Genomic DNA, 20,817 nt, shown 5'->3' on the forward strand with positions numbered 1-20,817 from the left:
AATTCTGGTTGCTGTCCTTGTTCCTTTCCTGAGAACAAGAGCCGGTTTGCCGTCCTGCTGACTGGGAGATGTGGCCGAGGCGGGGCCAGGGAGTGGCTGGAGAGTGTGTCTGGGGGGCGGTGTCGCACCGTGACCTGGGGGCCCGCAGGACAGCCCTGGGGGCAGGCTGGCGTGGTGGGCTTCCTGCCGCCGTGGGCGAGGCCTGATTTGTAGTTGGTGGCTTGCTGCTCCTCGTGGGCACCCGGAGAGGACCTGTGCTTGTCTGTTGACCCCCTAACCTATCAGCTAATCAGAGGTGGATGTCTCCCAGCCCCTCCCTGTCCGGTCCAAACTAGTCCCACCCTGAGGCAGGACCTGTTCCTGCTGATCTGGAATTCAGCCAACACCGCCAGCTGCGGATTGGCCGAGTGTCCTGGCAGTCCCTGCTGGAACCTGCCGACCCAGTGTCTTCACCCCCCAGAGGCCAGCTGGAGAACATTCCACAGCTTCAGCTGATGTCAGCTTAAATGCTCACAGATCCGTTGTATGGGGGCTTGTATGGCTTCTAAGTGGAAGGGGAGCAGGGACGATACCATAGCGATGAGTCTGGAGGACTGGGGGTCTGGCCTGGGATGGGTGCCATCTGAGGGGCTGCCGTCGGCAGTCACAGATCCTAACCTGAGTGGCGGCCACGTGTGTTTGGTCTCTGATTTTGTTCTGGTGTCCAAGCACAATGTTGAACCCTTGATGTGTACGTGCAGTGTGTTTGTTACTGACGAACAAGTGAGCGGAGCTTTCTGTTGGTTCGCTCCCCAAACGCCTGCAGTGGCTGGAGCTGGAGCTGGGAGCCAGCGTCCCACTCGCCTCCCTTGCGAGTGGGAGGGACTGTGACCTGCCTTGCAGGGCCTGCGCTGGGGAGGCGGGCTGGCCGTCCTACGGTGACCTGCAGACCTGGGCTTCTGAATGTTGGCGCTCCGTTTCCGGCCGCGTCCAGAGGGGAGATGTGTTTATTGTGACGTGTTGAGTGCCACTGGCGTCCACTCTCTGGAGGACGCTGCCGTTTAGCAGTGGAAGCTTCCTGCCGGCTTCAGCTGCTGCCTGGCGTCTGGCCGAGGCTCCGAGGCTCTGGCCCTGGGCCGCTGCCGGGGTGTCTGGAGCCCTGCTGTTAACGTCTCTTTGGCAAAGGGCGTGTCCAACACTCCCTGGGACTTAGCACTGCAAATTCTCTTTAGGATGGGAGACAAGTTCCAGGCCAGGAGGGGGTGGATCTGCCCCTGACGCCTGGGCCTGGGGAGCAGGGCTGGTGGGCGTCCAGCCCTGGTGTCAGGGCGAGCTGCCCTCCCCTGCGCGTGTCCCAACCAGCCTGCTCCCTCCGGGTCCTCCTGGGGGCAGCATGCTGTCAGCTCAGCCTGTGAGGTGTGGGAGGAAACCGAGGCACGGGGGTGCCGGTCACCTTCCCAGGAGCACCCATTTGGAAACGCCTTTGGTTTTATTTGTGACCCCTGGGCCCTGCCGCTCCTGGATGCACGCCTGTCCCCTTCGTGCTGTTTGGCGGCCAGGCGTGGGCTGGTGTTGCGGGGGGTGGGGGGGTGCCCTGGCCTGGCCGGCTCTCCAGGCACAGGACGCTTGCTGGTCCCCTCCTGTGCTGCAGGTGCTGGGCCTGCGTCCCCGAGCTGAGTTCTGGGAAGGCGTGCAAGTCCAGCCCCCTCTGCTTGGGAAGCTAGTCCACTCCTTGAGAACACGTGGAGTTGAGGGGGAAGAACGGGCCGAAGTTTCTCTTCCTGTGACATTTCCCCAGTTCCTGCTTTGCGGGTGGCCGCTCGGAGCTGCTGGCTTCTGGCTGACGGTGTGTGTGCGTCCGGCCTCGGGGGCAGGCAGGTGGGCACCTGGCCCTCCCTGGCCTGCCGGGCTCTCCTGCTCGCAGCCACCCTGTGGGCTCTCCTCCCTCCTGTCGGGAAGCTGCCAAGCCGTAGTTGCTGCTAGTGTGGAGTGATGGCGGCCGGCAGGCGGCTTCACATGACGAGCCCAAAGAATTTTTTCTGGAACTTTGAATTTCTGCTCTGTTTGTTTTTCCAGAGTTCTCCCCAAAGGCTACAATAGTACCTTCTCTAAGCCTGGGGAAACCAACGTGTTAGGCCCACTCCCCAAGCCTGGGGTGGCAGGGGTACCCTGGGCCTTTCAGCCTTGGCTGGGGCGGGTGGGCCTCCCCAGGCCATGCCGCTGCCCCTCTGCCCCACTGCCCTGCCCCTGCTGTGCTGCCCTGCTGTCCCCACTGCCCCTTCTGCCCCTCTGACCTGCTGCCCCACTGCCATGCTGCCCTGCTGCCCCTCTGCCCTGTACCCCGCTGCCCCCACCACCTCCGAGGGGGATCAGAGGAGATCCTTGGAGCCGTGGCCGTCTCCAGGCCTGTGCTGGGGCCATGGTGTCCTTCGCAGACCCATGGTCTTCTGCTGCCCCTTGTGGTCTCTTTGAAAAGGACCAGCTGCCCATTGCTGAAGAGAGAGAGGAGAGAGCGAGTCAGTATGTGTCAGGGAGAGTGGGAGTGTATGTGAGACATGTGGGTGGAATCGTGAGTGGGTGGGTGAGCGTGCGTCCCCTGGGGTTGTCTGGCTCAGGATGCTGTGGCCTGTGGAGGATTAGTCATTAGTCCCAGTCTACTGGGAGTAGACTGGTTTTTGATGAGAACCAGGGGTGCTGGCCCAGTGCTGGCCGGCAGTCTTCAGCCTGTGGTTTGCTCTGGGCCTCTGGTGGCCAGGCCTGTGGATGGGGCAGAGCCGGGCTCAGGCCATGCCCGATGCCCCGTGGCCAGGACGGGGCAGAGCCGGACTCAGGCTGTGCCCAATGCCCCGTGGCCAGGACGGGGCAGAGCCGGACTCAGGCCGTGCCCGGTGCCTTTGCAGCTTCTTGTTTGGGTTCCTGGGCGCAGGCAGGGGAGCAGATGTGCTTGTCCTCGCTGTGGCCTGTGTGCCGTCAGAGCAGTCAGGGAGCCAGTTGGCCTGTCCTCACAGTGTTTCTGGAGTGCAGGAGGCAGTGAGCGAGGGAGGGAGCTTGGTCTTTGGTGGCCTTGGGCAGCTTGGTGCGTGTTCATGTCACCTTGTAGATCACCCTCCCGCTGGGGTGTGACAGGTGATCCTTGGAGCATCCAGCCAGCTTCCCCTGCAGGGGTCCGTGGGGGCCGCCCTCACCGTGGGGATGACCAGCGCCACACCCCGTGTGAATGTCGGGTGCACAGGGAAGTGCCACCTCGTTGGGGCTGAATTGTCGGTTGGCATTCAGTAGCCGATTCAGTGCTGCTGAGCTGCAGCCCCGCGGCTCTCGGCTCCAGAGGTCCCTGCGTGTCCCTGTGTTCTAGAACTGCACGATTTCCATGCTAGTTGATTTTTTTCCTTCTTAAACAAGAAAATGTTTCCAGCTTTGAAAGAGTGACAGAGCATGAATGTGGTGCAAGCTGAAGCCAGAAACCAGGACTCCGCACAGGTCTCGCCCGTGGGCGGCAGAGAGAGAATGAATGTGAATGAATGAATGTGTCCCAGGCTGAAGTGAAGGCGGGAACCTAGCTCCATCCAGGTCGCCCACACGGGTGGCGGGGGCCCAAGGACTCTGCTCTCTGCCAAGGCACATTGGCAAGAAGCTGGATCAAAAACAGAGCAGCTGGGCCTAGAAGCAGCCCTCTGCGGGGCAGGCGGGCATCCCAGGGGCAGGCGGGCCTAGAAGCAGCTGTCCGTCTGCGGGGCAGATGGGCCTAGAAGCAGCCCTCTGCGGGGCAGGCGGGCATCCCAGGGGCAGGCGGGCCTAGAAGCAGCCCTCTGCGGGGCAGGTAGGCATCCCAGGGGCAGGCGGGTCTAGAAGCAGCAGATGAGCATTCTGGGGGCAGCCGGGCCTAGAAGCCGCCGTCCGTCTGTGGGGCAGATGGGCCTAGAAGCAGCGCTCTGCGGGGCAGGCGGGCATCCCAGGGGCAGCCGGGCCTAGAAGCAGTTGTCTGTCTGTGGGGCAAATGGGCCTAGAAGCAGCTGTGTTCCGGGCAGGCAGGTGTGCCAGGGGTAGCCGGGCCTAGAGGCTGCCGTCTGCGGGGCAGGTGGGCATCCTGGGGGCAGCCGACCACTGCACCACACTCGCTCCTTCCTGTCCCGTTCCTGCAGCTGTCCGTCAGTTTGTTTTCACAAGAACTGGAGAGAAGCAGAGGGATTCCTCAGGTACTCCTTCCTCCCCTCTCACTTCCCCTTCCCTTTTGTTCCTTTTTAAAAATAAAATATTTTTATTGGAAAGGCAGATATATAGAGAGAAGGAGAGACAGAGAGGAAGATCCTCCATCCATTGATTCACTCCCCAAGTGGCCGCAATTGCTGCAGCTGAGCCAGTCTGAGGCCAGGAGCCAGGAGCTTTTTCCGGGTCTCCCACGTGGGTGCAGGATCCCAAAGCTTTGGATGTTCCTCAATTGCTTTCCCAGGCCACAACAGGGAGCTGGATGGGAAGTGGGGCCACCAGGATTAGAACTGGTGCTCATATGGGATCCCGGTGCAAGATGAGGACTTTTGCCGTTAGGCTACTGCACCGGGCCTGCTTTGGTAGCATCTCTAAGCAGGCTGTGTTCCTGTGTGTCCTGCTGCTGGCTGATCATTTACTAGTTACTGCGCAGCACTTGGGGCTCAGCTTCCTGAAGGACTGTGTGTCTCAGCTCTAGGGGGGCGGGGTTAGGTGGGACCTGCCCCCAGACAGCCTGAGGCAGGCTCCAAGGGAGGGTCGGGAGACATGCGGCTTTTCTATTTTTTTTTTTAAAGATTTATTTATTTATTGGAAAGTCAGATATACAGAGAGGAGGAGAGACAGAGAGGAAGATCTTCCATCTGATGATTCACTCCCCAAGTGAGCACAACGGCCGATGCTATGCCGATCCGAAGCCAGGATCCAGGAACTTCTTCCGGGTCTCCCACATGGGTGCAGGGTCCCAAGGCTTTGGGCCCTCCTCGACTGCCTTCCCAGGCCACAAGCAGGGAGCTGGATGGGAAGTGGAGCTGCTGGGACTAGAACCAGCGCCCATATGGGATCCTGGCACGTTCAAGGCGAGGACTTCAGCCGCTAGGCCACACTGCCGGGCCCGACACGGGGCTTTTTATTGTTTTTTGTTCATTAGGAAGACAGAGTTAGAGGGGGAAGCAGTCATGCCTGGCTCACTGTCCTGATTTCCAGTCCAGGGCCGGCCCGAAGGCAGGAGCCTCATGCTGTCCTCTCACGCCCTCAGGCCGACTTCTGCTGTCCTCAGCAGAGAGCTGGATGCCAGTGCTGCTCACAGGGGGAGGCGCTGGCCCTGCCCCTTGTCTGCTGACGGGTGCTTGGCTGAGCCCCGAGGAGGGTCTGTGTAGATACACTCAGCTGATCACCCCACGGGCTAGGGGGTTATTTTTATTGCAAAATCAGACATACAGAGAGGAGGAGAGACAGAAAGATCTTCTGTCTGCGGATTCACTCCCCAAGTGGCTGCAATTGCTGGAGCTGAGCTGATCTGAAGCCAGGAACCAGGAGCTCCTCCGGGTCTCCCACGCGGGTACAGGGTCCCAAGGCTTTGGGCCGTTCCTGACTGCTTTCCCAGGCCACAGGCTGGGTGGGAAGTAGAGCAGCTGGGACGTGAACCAGCACCCACAAGGGATCCTGGCGTTTGAAGGGGGATGATTAGCCAATTGAATCATTGCACCGGGCCCTTAACCAGCTTGCCTGGCACTTTGCAGCCTCCTTGTGTAGGAAGAACCTGCTATGGCTCCTGGGGATGGGCAGGGACAGGCAGTCGGTGGGCTGCAGTGTCTAACCTTCATTCAGGCTTTAGTTATACCGTGTTACTGAGCAGGACAGCGGGGCCACCGTGCCGTGTCCGTGGGGCGCCAGCCTCAGGAGCTGGGGTGCCATCAGCGTGACAGGCTGACGTGAGGTGCTCTGCCCACGGCTCCTTGCCAGGGTGGCCGTGTTCCTGGGCCTCCCTGGCACCGGTCGGAGACCATGACCTTGATGAGGGTGAGGAAACGTGTGCTTCCGTTTCCTGGGAACAGCCTGCCCGCTCTTGGCCAAGTGGATCTGAAAGGCAGAGTGAAAGAATGGGAGACGGCTCCTTCCACCTGCTGCCTCACACAGCTGCAGGGCCGGGAGCCTGGGACTCCGTGCGGTCTCCAGGAGCCGAGCCCCGCCCTGCCTGGCGTGCAGGGTTGGCCGGGAAGCTGGCTTCAGGGTGGGGTGTAACCTAGCCTCTTGAATGTGAGGCGTGGGCCTCCCTGCCATGGCGTTACAAACCTGCCCCGCTTAGGGAAATTCTTCATCGCGAGAGCAGGGTCTCCCGGAGCCTCCCCACCGTGTTGACTGCTGAGGGCCTCCACTGCGCGGGTTTCTGTGAGTGAGTGGCGTTCACGTGGCCTGAGCATGACCCGGCAGCAGCCCCTGCCCTGGGCATTGTTGGAAATGCAGATTCTCAGGCTCCCTGCAGCTGCTGGCTGGGACAGCCCTGTGGGGTGACGCGTGTGCAGTCTGAGGAGTTGGGGTGACTCTGACATCTCCCTCTGACGCTCTGCAGCCAAGCCCTGCTGCCCGGGGTGGCCAGCCGCCCACTCAGAGAATCACGTCCTCTGTGGACCAACCAGGGCACTGGGCTCTTCCTCACTGCCCTGCTCACCAAGGCCGAGTGTCCACTCTCCTCCCCGAATGGCACTCTGCCCACTTGTGTGGAGCCCAGCCAGGGCCTGGTCTGGCACAGCAGCAGGTGGCGTGGGGCTGGCCTCCAGGTGACCTCAGGTGCGAGGAACTGCGGCTGCGTGTTCTGAGAACTTGTTTGCAGGGTCTCGTGCCTTGCCATGCCCCGGTCTTGTGCCCGTGACTCCTGTAGGCCTCCCCACGTGCCACAGGCGTGCCAGTGTGAAAGCAGGCATTGCCAGCTGCTGCTGGGATGGACGCTGTATACTTCCTAGAGCAGTCGGCCGCTCCCGGGAGTGCACGGGGCTGCCCCCGGTCTGCGTGTCCCTGGGGCTTCCCCTCCGAGGACACTGGGGTGCTTCCCGATGTGTGCGTGACTGACTTGGCGAGCACAGAGTCAAAGCCGAGAGGATGTAGAGTTTGGCTGTACGGGGCCACGGTGGGGAGTGCTGGCTGGGGTGCCCGGCTCCTCCATGCAGAGCACCTGTCTGCTGTCTCAGGTACCTGAGACGCTGTCCATACTGGGATGGCTGCATGTGGGAGACTGCTGAATCTAATTTCCTGCCCTGTACTGCTGACATCCCATGTGGGTGCCGGCTCGTGTCCCAGCTGCTCCACTGCCCACGTGGGCGCCGGCTCATGTCCCAGCTGCTCCACTGCCCACGTGGGCGCCGGCTCGTGTCCCAGCTGCTCCACTTCCCACGTGGGCGCCAGCTTGTGTCCTGGCCACTACACTTCCCACGTGGGCGCCAGCTTGTGTCCTGGCCACTACACTTCCCACGTGGGCGCCAGTTTATGTCCTGGCTGCTCCACTTCCCATCCAGCTCCCTGCTGGCCTGGGAAGGCAGTGGAGTACAGCCCAGACCATTGGGACTCTGCATCAGGCGGGGACCCGGAAGAAGCTCCTGGCTCCCAGCGGCTTGGCTCTGGTTGTTACGGCCATTTTGGGAGTGAAGCAGCAGATGAAAGATTCTGTCTCTCTGAAATTCTTCCAAGTAAAATAAATACATCTTTGAAAAGATTGCTTACTTTCTCTCTCTCTCTCACTTACACACACACACACACACAGAGTCACTTCATCTGCTCCTTCACTTGCCAGGTGACTTCAAGGGTTGGTCTGGTCCCAGCCACCCAGGAGCCTGAGCTCCGCAAGGACTCCCACGTGGGTGCCAGCTGCTGCCTTCCCAGGGCGGGCTAGCAGGGAGCTGGGCTGGGTAGACAGCACCCGGGACTCAAACTGGCACTGTGATTTGGGAAGCTGGCACCACATGCAGTGGTTTAGCCTGCTGGCGATTCAGGCAGTGGGATGTGTATGAGGATGGGCCTTCCTGCTGGCCTCCAGGGGGCTCACAGAATTGGGGTGGCATTTCAGGGCCAGAGAGCCAGGAGGGAAAGGCAGAGCCACGAGCAGGCGCGGCTGGGGCTCAGGTCCGCTCAGGTCCTCCGGAAACCCGTGCTGGGGATTCTGTCCCAGGTCACTTCCTGGGGTTTGCCGCTGGATTTGCTCCAGCTCTCTTCTCTCTGAGTCAGGCCCCACCCTGGTAAGCAGCTTCTCAGCACAGGCCTGGCTGAACCCTCGTCTGTCCTGTGTTTTCAGGGGCTGGGTGGACGTGGTGGGCATCCTGGTGGGTGCTCGTCTGTCCTGTGTCCTCGGGGGCTGGGTGGACGTGGTGGGCCTCCTGGTGGGTGCTCGTCTGTCCTGTGTCCTCAGGGGCTGCGTGGACGTGGTGGGCCTCCTGGTGGGTGCTCGTCTGTCCTGTGTCCTTGGGGGCTGGGTGGACGTGGTGGGCCTCCTGGTGGGTGCTCGTCTGTCCTGTGTCCTCGGGGGCTGGGTGGACGTGGTGGGCCTCCTGGTGGGTGCTCGTCTGTCCTGTGTCCTCAGGGGCTGCGTGGACGTGGTGGGCCTCCTGGTGGGTGCTCGTCTGTCCTGTGTCCTTGGGGGCTGGGTGGACGTGGTGGGCCTCCTGGTGGGTGCTCGTCTGTCCTGTGTCCTTGGGGGCTGGGTGGACGTGGTGGGCCTCCTGGTGGGTGCTCGTCTGTCCTGTGTCCTTGGGGGCTGGGTGGACGTGGTGGGTCTCCCAATGGACCCTCGTCTGTCCTGTGTCCTTGGGGGCTGGGTGGACGTGGTGGGCCTCCTGGTGGACCCTCGTCTGTCCTGTGTCCTCGGGGGCTGTGTGGACGTGGTGGGCCTCCTGGTGGGTGCTCGTCTGTCCTGTGTCCTCGGGGGCTGCGTGGACGTGGTGGGCCTCCTGGTGGCCCTTGCCTGTCCTGTGTCCTCAGGGGCTGCGTGGATGTGGTGGGCCTCCTGGTGGCCCTTGCCTGTCCTGTGTCCTCAGGGGCTGCGTGGACGTGGTGGGCCTCCTGGTGGCCCTTGCCTGTCCTGTGTCCTCGGGGGCTGTGTGGACATGGTGGGCCTCCTGGTGGGTGCTCGTCTGTCCTGTGTCCTCGGGGGCTGCGTGGATGTGGTGGGTCTCCCAGGCCTGGTGCCAGGGGCCACCCCCTTTGGAGCAGGGGTCTTTCTGGTGAGAGTGCTGTCGTCCTACCAGTAGATGCAACTAAGTCTCGTTCCTATGGAAGACCGGGCCTGTCTGTGTGTTCTGGGGGCACCTGCCCCACCCCCCCCCATGGCCGTGTGGCTGCCTGTCTGTGTGTTCTGGGGGCACCCGCCCCACCCCACCCCATGGCCTTGTGGCTGCCTGTCTTCCAGTGCAGTAACATGGGAGCTGGATGGTGCCAAGGGCCATGCGGCTATAGGAGGTGAGCTCCGGGGTTGGCTGGCACCTGAGTTCTACTTTCCAGCACCCCAACAGTCAGAGTTGGGGTGCTCCTCTTGCCTGACCGCTTGGCAGTCATAACTGGGTCTGCAGGCTGCCTGGGAGGACTGATTTCCAGGGAAAAGTCACAAAAAGCAGAGTGCACTTAACAGAGAAGACCACACGCTATTGGCGGATTTTCTGTTCGTCTGCCAGGCTGGGCGCAGGGACGTGAGAGCTGGGAGCCTGTCTGCCAGGCTGGGCGCAGGGACGTGAGAGCCGGGAGCCTGTCTGCCAGGCTGGGCGCAGGAACGTGAGAACGGGAGCCTGTCTGCCAGGCTGGGCGCAGGGACGTGAGAGCTGGGAGCCGTCTTCCCCTGCTTTCACAGGCACGTCAACAGGGAGCTGCGTGAGAGGGTGGAGCAGTGAGAAACAATGCGATGCCCGTATGGAATACCAGCACCGCAGGTGGAGGTTAAGGGGTTCTTTAAGGACTTGCTTCTTGGGCCGGGGGTGTGGCATAGCAGGTTAAGCTACTGCCGCCAGCAGTGCTGTCATCCCATGCGAGTGCTGGTTCGAGTTTCAGCTGCTCCACTTCTGACCCAGCTTCTTGTTAATGTGCCTGGGAAGCCAGCAGAGGCTGGCCCGCCTGCCTGGGCTCTTGTACCCACATGGTGAGACGCGGCCACGGCCGTGCCTGTGGCACTCCCATTGCACCAGCTCCACACTGGCTGGGCTGCAGTGGCATTTCACGTGCCTCTCGTGGCTTGCAGGCGGGGTGGGCCTGAGGAGGCGGAGCTACTGCCTGAGAAATGCTCACCTCTGCCGAGCCCAGAAAGTCTTATGGAATCCCGGGAACTAGCCAGACCTGCGGCAGTGCGGGGTGCTGGGGGCAGGGTGAGTTCATGCTGGTCTGGGGCAGGGCCTGCTTCCGGTGTGACAGGTCTGTGCAGAGACTGGCACGTGCGAGAAGGCCCCGTGCCCACGGAACCGAGGAAGGGCCCGCCCGCAGCCCCTGAAGCTGGGAGAAACCGAGTGCGCCCCACCCTCTCCGGCACCCCTCTGCTCCTGCCTGCGGGGTGCGGGCCTGCGGAGCTGCACACGGCACCACGCGTGACGAGCTGTCGCACAGGGTCCGACTGCAGATGTGCCGTAAGCCTCACAAAGCCGCGAGCAAGCACGGCCCGCCGATGGGGCAGTCGGAGGGATGGTGCCCAAGGAGGCCCTGGGCTCGGACTGGGGACGCAGCTCTGGGTGTGCTCACCTCGTTGGAGGAGCCCATGCAGGCAGTCAAGGGAACGGCAAGAACACGGCTTCTCTGCCGAACGTCACGTGGCTGAGAGCCGGATGGAAGTGCTGGAGCAGCAGGGCTCAGGAGGGAAGTTAGCGGCAAAGCCCAAGATGGGCCGGCGGGCGGAGAGCGAGGGTCCTGCAGAGGGTCCCTGGGTCCCCCAGATGCTCGTCTATTGCGGTGGCTCGCCACCCCTCGGATGCCCGTGGCCCCTGCCCAGGGGCTGGGCTCTGCCTCTTACACAGAGGGGTAGGGGTAGTTTCTACGAGCCGTGTTGCCACCGTGGCTGTGCCCCACGGGTTCGGCTGTTGGGTATCTGCTTGTCCGTCAGCCATGGGCAAAGCTTTGGAGGAGGGTACACACCCTCACCCATTTTAAAGTTGTCGTTCTCTGCCCCCATGCCTGACACTGCTTGTGAGGCTGCCACGTTTATTTCATTCCAGATCCCCTAGCAAACATGTGATGTGCGTGTGCGTTCCTGGGCAGAGCCGTCCTCTCCTCACTGGCCTGCTCGGCTCCTGTTTGCCCTCATCTCCTGTGTGCCAGACGCACGGCTTCGCTCTTCCCAGAGAGGCGGGTTCCTTCCAGCGCATGGCAGCAGCAGCCCAGCACTGCTGGCCGCCTGGACGGAGGAACCCAGGACAATGCCCTGCTCTGTGCTGCTGGGGTGCACACACACACACACACACACAGAGGACAGTGCCCTGCCCTGCTCTGTGCTGCTGGGGTGTACACACACACACACACACACACACAGAGGACAGTGCCCTGCCCTGCTCTGCGCTGCTGGGGTGCACACACACACACACACACACACAGAGGACAGTGCCCTGCCCTGCTCTGTGCTGCTGGGGTGCACACACACACACGACAGTGCCCTGCCCTGCCCTGCGCTGCTGGGGTGTACACACACACACACACACACACGACAGTGCCCTGCCCTGCTCTGCACTGCTGGGGTGTACACACACATGCAAACCTGTGCTGTGAGATGCACACACTCAGTCTGCTGTCACTCTCAGGACCCGACGTTTCATCACCTTGCCCTGCAGTGCTTGCACCTCAGAATGGGCATCCCATCCGTGGGTGGGCAGATCCACCCGGGGCCCGGCCATCGTGTGCGCTGCAGCAAGTCAGGTGCAGGGTTGGGTCATGCAGAGGCCGCTCCTCATCTCCAGGGAATCCTGGAAGCGACATGCCAGGGTGCGGGTCTGGGGTGACTAGGGAACAGGTGGCCTGCAGAGCTGTGGTCTGAGCACGCTGGGGCCTTGAACGCACGGGCTTCTGAACACACCCCTCACATGCAGTCACATGTACACACCCACCCACACATGCAATCACATGTACACACATGCAGTCACATGTACAACCCTCACACGCATGCAGTCACATGTACACACCCCTCACATGCAGTCACATGTACACACCCACACACATGCAGTCACATGTACACACCCACACACACATGCAGTCACATGTACACACCCTCACACAATGCAACCACATGTACACACCCTCACACAATGCAACCACATGTACACGCACGCAGTCTCATGTTCAAACCCTCACACACATGCAGTCACATGTACACACACGACCACACATGCAGTCACATGTACACACCCTCACACACAGGACCACATGTGCAATCATACATGTTTTCAGAAATGTCCATTGCTCCACACATTCACATGCGTGCATGTAGACTCTGACACGTATCTCACCCACATGCACAGACACATAGCCACCCTCTCCCACAGGGAACTTGGCCATGTGCATGCACTCACACACACACACTCCTGTACGTAGAGGCCATGTGTACACACGCAGTCTGCTCAGCCAGCTGCGCCTCTGTGGCATCAGGATTAATTTTTTTCTTAAAAAAGACCTATTTTTGTTGGAAAGTCAGATGTACAGAGAGAAGAGACAGAGAAAGATCTTCCATCTGCTGCTTCACTCCCCAAGTGGCTGCAGTTGCTGGAGCTGAGGCTGCAGTTGCTGGAGCTGAGCCAATTCAAAGCCAGGAGCCTGCAGCCTCTTCCGGATCATCCACACAGGTGCAGGGTCCCAAGGCCCTGGGCCGTCCTCAACTGCTTTCCCAGGCCACAAGCAGGGAGCTGGATGCAAGCAGGGCTGCTGGGACATTTGAATCCCAGTGTGTGCAAGGTGAGGACTTTAGCCACCAGGCGACAGTGCCAGGCCCCTCCCTCAGGTTTATTGTACTTAATTACAGCAGTTATAACTTGGAGAAATCACAAATAGGAGAGTTGTTCATCTTCCTCTGCCTCGTGGTTGCTTTGCCCTGCAGCGGGTGCCCTGGAGTGCGTTCCCTGCAGCGAGTGCCCTGGAATGGGTGCCCTGGAGTGGGTGCTCTGGAGTGGGTGCCCAGGAGTGGATCCCTGGAGTACCTGCCCTGCAGCGGGTGCCCTGGAGTGGGTGCCCTGGAGTGGGTGCCCTGGAGTGTGCGCCCTGCAGCGGGTGCCCTGGAGCGGGTGCTCTGGAGTGTGTGCCCTGCAGCGGGTGCCCTGGAGTGGGTGCCCTGGAGCGGGTGCCCTGGAGTGGGTACCCTTGCACTGGAGGTCCTGATGAGAATGGTCCTTGCTTTGTCCAAGAGGGATCCTGGCTTCTTGTGAGGATGGAGGGCCTGCAGCCTGGGGCTACAACGGCCGGTCCCTGGCTCTGCTGTCCTCATGGCAGCACCTGGCTCTGCTGTCCTCATGGCAGCACCTACCCCCCCAGCGGGCACCCCCACTTTGCTCTTGTTTCCTTTCTCCTTCCCTCCCCACCGAGAACTCTCCATGTATTAAGAACCAAATGGGGCGTGCACTCGCAGCTGATGCCCGTGGGGGGCTTGGGTTCGATGCCCGGCTGTGGCTTCTGACTCCTACTGCCTGCTGCCGCAGAGCCTGGTGTACCTGGTTGGGGTCCTGCCACCCGTCGGGCAGAGCCTGGCCTGGCCGCGGGCATTCTGGGTGTCAGAGGACTTAACCAGGAGACTGCCTGCCAGAGAACAGTGACGTGAGCAGCCCGAGCCACGCTGACTGATTGCTGTGGCTGCTGTCGGCCGGTGAAGCCTGACAGCTTTCTGCTGTGGTTGTGCCTCGTGCTGTATGACTCTTCTTGTCCTGGGAACCCCGAAGGTTGAGGCTCACGTCCTGGGAACCCGAATGAGGCTCAGCCCCTTGGCTCTCATGGCTGGGACCCTCACTGGCAACAGGCATGCATCAGTTAGTGTGGTTGTGTGTTGAGAGAAATGTGCGTGGACACGTAGGTGATGGCGTGTTTCCTTCGTGGAGCCCCTTCCGTGGGCTCCCGAGAAGGGGAGCGGCTGGGCCCGCACGTGATCCTGTGTGGACACGTAGGTGATGGCGTGTTTCCTTCGTGCAGCCCCTTCCGTGGGCTCCCGAGAAGGGGAGTGGCTGGGCCCGCACGTGATCCTGTGTGGACACGTAGGTGATGGCGTGTTTCCTTCGTGCAGCCCCTTCCGTGGGCTCCCGAGAAGGGGAGTGGCTGGGCCCGCACGTGATCCTGTGTGGACACGTAGGTGATGGCGTGTTTCCTTCGTGCAGCCCCTTCCGTGGGCTCCCGAGAAGGGGAGTGGCTGGGCCCGCACGTGATCCTGTGTGGACACGTAGGTGATGGCGTGTTTCCTTCGTGCAGCCCCTTCTGTGGGCTCCCGAGAAGGGGAGCGGCTGGGCCCGCACGTGATCCTGTGTGGACACGTAGGTGATGGCGTGTTTCCTTCGTGCAGCCCCTTCCGTGGGCTCCCGAGAAGGGGAATGGCTGGGCCCGCACGTGATCCTGTGTGGACACGTAGGTGATGGCGTGTTTCCTTCGTGCAGCCCCTTCCGTGGGCTCCCGAGAAGGGGAGCGGCTGGGCCCGCATGTGATCCTGTGTGGACACGTAGGTGATGGCGTGTTTCCTTCGTGCAGCCCCTTCCGTGGGCTCCCGAGAAGGGGAGCGGCTGGGCCCGCACGTGATCCTGTGTGGACACGTAGGTGATGGCGTGTTTCCTTCGTGCAGCCCCTTCCGTGGGCTCCCGAGAAGGGGAGTGGCTGGGCCCGCACGTGATCTGCTGGCATCTCGCTTTATTTCCTGACCCATGTTGATCTGATTTGGCCCGGGTGTGTTTGTTGGTTGACGAGCAGGTGCGGCGCCTGGATGCTGGCTCCCTGTAGCAGGGGACGGCCTCACGGCGTGTGTGGAGTGCAGCGTGGCCAGAGTCCACATGCGAGCTCCGGCGCCAGCGCCAGCAGCCGTTGGAGCCATGTTCCCACTGGGCACTCGCTGTCTTCCCTGCAGACTTGTCAATGCCCCAGGTCGTCGGGCAGAGGGACGCCGACCACACGCAGAAGCAGATGCCTGAGGGGCCCCCGCTGCTGCTGTCCTGCACACTGCAGGACCTGCTGGCCAAGGACAGCGTGCAGGTGGAGCTCATCCCCGAGAAGAAGGGCCTGTTCCTGAAGCATGTGGAGTACGAGGTCTCCAGCCAGGTGAGTTGCACGCTGGGCAGGAGGGGCGCAGGGGGCAGTGGGGTGACAGGCTCGGGGCGGAAAGCTGAGGAGAGGGCCGTCCTGCCAGGCTAGAAGGGACAGTCCAGGGACTGGCACCATGGTGTATTACGTTGAACTGGCATATGTTAAGGGTGTTGGTTCAAGTCCTGCCTGCTCCACTTTCTTTCTTTTTTTTTTTTTTTAAGATTTATTTATTTTTATTACAAAGTCAGATATACGGAGAGGAGGAGAAACAGAGGAAAATCTTCCATCCTATGATTCACTCCCCAAGTGACCGCAACGGTTGGAGTTGCACTGATTTGAAGCCAGGAACCTGGAACTTCTTCCAGGTCTCCCATGCAGGTGCAGGGTCCCAAGGCTTGATGGGAAGTAGAGCTGCCGGGATTAGAACCGGCGCCCATGTGGGATCCTGGCGTGTTCAAGGCGAGGACTTTAGCTTAAAGGTTTTTTTTTTTTTCAGATTTATTTTTATTGGAAAGTCAGATATGCGGAGAGGAGGAGAGACAGAGAGGAAGCTCTTCCGTCCGATGATTCACTCCCCAAGCGGCCGGAACAGCTGATGCTATGCTGATCCGAAGCCAGGATCCAGGAACTTCTTCCGGGTCTCCCACATGGGTGCAGGGTCCCAAGGCTTTGGGGCCGTCCTCGACTGCTTTCCCAGGCCACAGGCAGGGAGCTGGATGGGAAGTGGGTTGCTGGGGTCCGTGTGGTGGGTGTGGAAGACACGAAGGTGTGTAGAGTATCGTTCCATTGCAGGCAGGGCCGCAAGGAACTTCCCGCTGTATGGCAGGGCCCGGTGGATGTCTCTCCGTGCGCCTGAAGGCAGCTCCGCCTCCCTCTGCACGGACGCCAGCCAACCCTGGTGGGATTTCCGTAATCTATTTAGGCCTTGTCTGCCACTGCGGAGTTGGAAGTTGATGCTGCTGATAACGTCTTAGCAATAGGGCCTTTCACAGGTCATGCTGTCTCGGCTGCCCCCATTGACCACCCCTGATCCTTAGTTTCCTCCTCCTGTGATGCATTTCCTCCCTTAACTGATTCAAGACTAAGCTGTAGGATGAGGACTGTAGTAGGAATGTGTTACTGATGGTTATGACGTCTATTGAGAACTTCCTGACCACAGCGCCAGGATGGATAATATCCTGCTGAAGGTGAAACAAACGGCAGGATTATCCTTGGAAACACCCACTTGACCGTGACATCAAAAGTCTGAGTGGAGTTTGACTGGTTCTGTATAAATAAAGTGGACTGCTTTCCTGCATTGTCCACGATGGGCCTTTTCTCTCCGCCTCATGCATGCACCTTCGTGACCGCTACAGAAGGAGGGACCTAAAGATCAAGGAAAGGGGGAAAGGATAGATTCCCACTACACCTGGGGACTTGACACCCTTGATTAGCATGTGGTCAGTGGGGGAGGGAAACCCTGAGTATAGGTTCCTGCTGCACCTTCATTGCCCTTTGCAAGACACCCATCCATCCTGTTTCCCATGTTAGGGGCTGCCTCAGCCCTGCCCTCCCCAGGCCCTGCCCTGCCCAGGCCTTGCTCTGCCCAGGTACTGCCCTCCCCTGCCCAGGTACTGCCCTCCCCAGGCCCTCCCCTCCTGGGCCCTGCCCTCCCAGGCCCTCCCCTCCCGGGCCCTGCCATCCTCAGTCCCTGTCCTGCCCAGGCACTGCCCTCCCGGGCCCTGCCCTCCCCAGGCCCTGCCCTCCCCAGGCCCTCCCCTCCCCAGGCCCTGCCCTCCCCAGGCCCTGCCCTCCCCAGGCCCTCCCCTGCCCAGGCCTTGCTCTGCCCAGGTACTGCCCTCCCCTGCCCAGGTACTGCCCTCCCAGGCCCTCCCCTCCCGGGCCCTGCCCTCCCCGGGCCCTCCCCTCCCTAGGCCCTGCCCTCCCCAGGCCCTGCCCGGCAGACCTGGCCTCACTGTCTCTGTGCGGAATCCCGCCTCCTGGAGTCTCCCATGGGCAGTCTGCAGGGTGCAAAGCCTGGTCACATGCTTGCTGTTGGCAGTTTTTGCCATGCAGATGGTCCCTGACTTTCAGTATTTCAGAAATATGTTTCTTTTAATTTTATTTGCAAAGCTCAGAGACTGACCAAGATGAATCTTCCATCTGTTGGTTCAGTCCCCAAGTGATGATGACAGCCATGGCCAGGGCAGACCAAGGCCAAGGGCTGGGAGCTCAGTCTGGGTCTCCCCTGTAGGTAACAGAGACCCCAAAGGTTTGTGGGGATGCATGTCCTGCACACTGGCTCAGTGCCTCCTGCTGGGGTGAGCAGCTTGGAGTTCTGGTCCAGCCCCCTGGGAGGCAGCAGGCAGTGTAACAGCCTGGGGAGGGCAGAGCTGAGGGAACCAGCAGGCATGGGCCTGGGGCGGGCAGGGCCTAGGGCGGGCAGAGCTGAGGGAACCAGCAGGCATGGGCCTGGGGCAGGCAGAGCCTGGGGCGAGCAGAGCTGAGGGAACCAGCGGGCATGGGCCTGGGGCAGGCAGAGCCTGGGGCGAGCAGAGCTGAGGGAACCAGCGGGCATGGGCCTGGGGAGGGCAGGGCTGAGGGAACCAGCAGGCATGGGCCTGGGGCCGGCAGGGCTGAGGGAACCAGCAGGCATGGGCCTGGGGAGGGCAGGGCTGAGGGAAGCACTTGGTCACAGCTGCTGTGCGTGGGGCCCCAGGCCGCTGCTCTGGCCTGGCCCTGGCTGCTCTGGCCACCCGGGGAGAGAAACAGCAGATGGATGCTCCTTACTGTCATTCTGCCTTTTGAAAAAAAGGTGTTTTTTTTTTTTTTTTTTTAAGATTTATTTATTTTTATTGCAAAGTCAGATATACAGAGAGGAGGAGAGACAGAGAGGAAGATCTTCTGTCCCATGATTCACTCCCCAAGTGACTGCAGTGGCCAGAGTTGAGCCAATCCAAAGCCAGGAGCCAGGAATCTCTTCCGGTGTCCCACACACGGGTGCAGGGTCCCAAGGCTTTGGGCCGTTCCTGACTGCTTTCCCAGGCCACAGGCAGGGAGCTAGATGGGAAGTGGAGCTGCTGGGATTAGAACCGGCGCCCATATGGGATCCCAGGGCGTTCAAGGCGAGTACTCAAGCCACTAGGCCACCACATCAGGCCCAGTATTCCGAGATTTCAAAACTTTCTTGTACCAAACAAACCTCTGGTAATGTTAGTCGCCACAAGCCTTTTGAGGTCCCCTGTCAATGCATGTTGTACATAGGAGCTATGTCGGAACCCCAGCATGGTGAGCTGTGGGGCTCCTGTTCTGAAAACTCCTGAGCCTGTCCTGCTCATGGGTCAGGGACTCCAAGCAGTGACTGATGGGCTGGCCGTTGAAAGGCAGAGGGACACGGATCTGCGGGTCACCAAGTGTCCATCCGGCTGGACTGAGCCAGGCTGCAGCCTGGAGTCCGCAGCAGCATCCTGACCTTCCTCTGGCAGGGCCTCAAGCCGTGAGCCCTCTGTTGTTGCTTTCCCAGGCGCAGAAGCAGGGGGCTTGGTGGGAAGCAGGACTGCCTGAGCCTGTGCTCTGGGGTGGGCTGCTGCTGTCCCGGGGGCACCTGCCCTGCGGATGGACTGGCCAGCGCAGGTTCCCTGGGTCCCACCCTTTGCAGGAGGCAGAGTGGCTTCGGGGAGGGATGTGTGGTCCTGCTCACGATGGCCTGTCTGACCCCTAATCCTTCTCCTTTAGCGCTTCAAGTCCTCCGTGTACAGACGGTACAACGACTTCGTGGTCTTCCATGACATGCTGCTGCACAAGTTCCCGTACCGCATGGTGCCAGCCCTTCCACCCAAGAGGATGCTGGGAGGTACAGCTGGGGGCCCAGGGCCAGCAGGGTGAGCCCACTCACCAGGGTGGCATTGCTGCCACTTCCTGGGCAATGCCGATGCCAGTGCTACCTGCTGGTGTCCTGGAGGGCGCCAGCCACAGGACTTTGGCAGGAAAAGCTGCAGCCGGGCAGCTCTGGGCTTGTGGCTATTCCTGCCACAGGAGGAGTGTGAGGGTGATGGGGTGTGAGGGTGATGGGGTGTGAGGGTGATGGGGTGTGAGGGTGATGGTGTGAGGGTGATGGGGTGAGGGTGATGGGGTGTGAGGGTGATGGGGTGTGAGGGTGATGGTGTGAGGGTGATGGTGTGAGGGTGATGGGGTGTGAGGGTGATGGGGTGTGAGGGTGATGGGGTGAGGGTGATGGGGTGTGAGGGTGATGGTGTGAGGGTGATGGGGTGTGAGGGTGATGGGGTGTGAGGGTGATGGGGTGTGAGGGTGATGGGGTGTGAGGGTGATGGGGTGTGAGGGTGATGGGGTGTGAGGGTGATGGGGTGTGAGGGTGATGGGGTGTGAGGGTGATGGGGTGTGAGGGTGATGGGGTGTGAGGGTGATGGGGTGTGAGGGTGATGGGGTGTGAGGGTGATGGGGTGTGAGGGTGATGGGGTGTGAGGGTGATGGGGTGTGAGGGTGATGGGGGTGTGAGGGTGATGGGGTGTGAGGGTGATGGTGTGAGGGTGATGGTGTGAGGGTGATGGGGTGTGAGGGTGATGGGGTGTGAGGGTGATGGGGTGTGAGGGTGAAGGGGTGTGAGGGTGATGGGGTGTGAGGGTGATGGGGTGTGAGGGTGATGGGGTGTGAGGGTGAAGGGGTGTGAGGGTGATGAGTTGTGAGGGTGATGGGGCTGTGAGGGTGATGGGGCTGTGAGGGTGATGGTGTGAGGGTGATGGTGTGAGGGTGATGGGGGGTGAGGGTGATGGGGGTGTGAGGGTGATGGGGGTGTGAGGGTGATGGGGTGTGAGGGTGATGGGGTGTGAGGGTGATGGGGGTGTGAGGGTCATGGGGTGTGAGGGTGATGGGGTATGAGGGTCATGGGAGGTGTGAGGGTGATGGGGGTGTGAGGGTGATGGGGGGTGAGGGTGATGGGGGTGAGGGTGATGGGGGTATGAGGGTGATGGGGTGTGAGGGTGATGGGGTGTGAGGGTGATGGGGTGTGAGGGTGATGGGGCTGTGAGGGTGAAGGGGTGTGAGGGTGATGGGGGTGTGAGGGTGATGGGGTGTGAGGGTGATAAGGGTGTGAGGGTGATGGTATGAGGGTGAAGGGGTGTGAGGGTGATGGGGTGTGAGGGTCATGGGAGGTGTGAGGGTGATGGGGGTGTGAGGGTGATGGTGTGAGGGTGATGGGGTGTGAGGGTGATGGTGTGAGGGTGATGGGGTGTGAGGGTCATGGATCTGATATCTTCAGTTCCGGGGCCCTCGTGGGAAGCACATGTGGACAAGGGGCTGTGGCTGCCCAGGAATGAGCGAAGGGGTTCCCCCTGTTCTCCTCTCGGCACAGAGACCAGGACCTCCAGGGCTCCTGTGGGCAGAGGTGTGCAAAATCCCGGTGGTATCCCCGTTGGCGTCTTCTTGGGCACCCCGGCCGCCTTGTGGCATGGCTGCAGAGGTGTCTAGCAGGGCATCGGGTCTGCCACCCCGGGGAGATTACGTAGCTGGTGCTGCTGTGTGCAGATTGGCTAGGGGTGCTGGGAGGACCCAGGGGCCCAGGAGTCCCTCCTGCCCAGAGTCTGCCCAGGGTTCCAGAGCCCAGCACTCTCTCCTCCTGGTTGCCCACCCTAGGTCTCACCCACCCCCAAC

At 61.1% G+C, this 20,817-nt stretch overlaps 1 protein-coding gene across 1 annotated transcript in view; it reads left to right on the plus strand.

Moving 5' to 3' along the window:
- Positions 1-20,817, plus strand: part of SNX8 (sorting nexin 8) — a 33,044-nt gene that overhangs the window by 3,375 nt on the left and 8,852 nt on the right. The window contains exons 2-3 of the mRNA XM_040989966.1: positions 14,996-15,186; positions 18,886-19,003. Coding sequence (XP_040845900.1) covers positions 14,996-15,186; positions 18,886-19,003 — 309 coding nt within the window. The remainder of the gene's footprint in view (positions 1-14,995; positions 15,187-18,885; positions 19,004-20,817) is intronic.

This window comes from Ochotona curzoniae, unplaced genomic scaffold, assembly GCF_017591425.1.
Source record: "Ochotona curzoniae isolate NIBS_2020 unplaced genomic scaffold, NIBS_Ocur_1.0 contig_54, whole genome shotgun sequence".
Lineage (NCBI taxonomy): Eukaryota > Metazoa > Chordata > Mammalia > Lagomorpha > Ochotonidae > Ochotona > Ochotona curzoniae.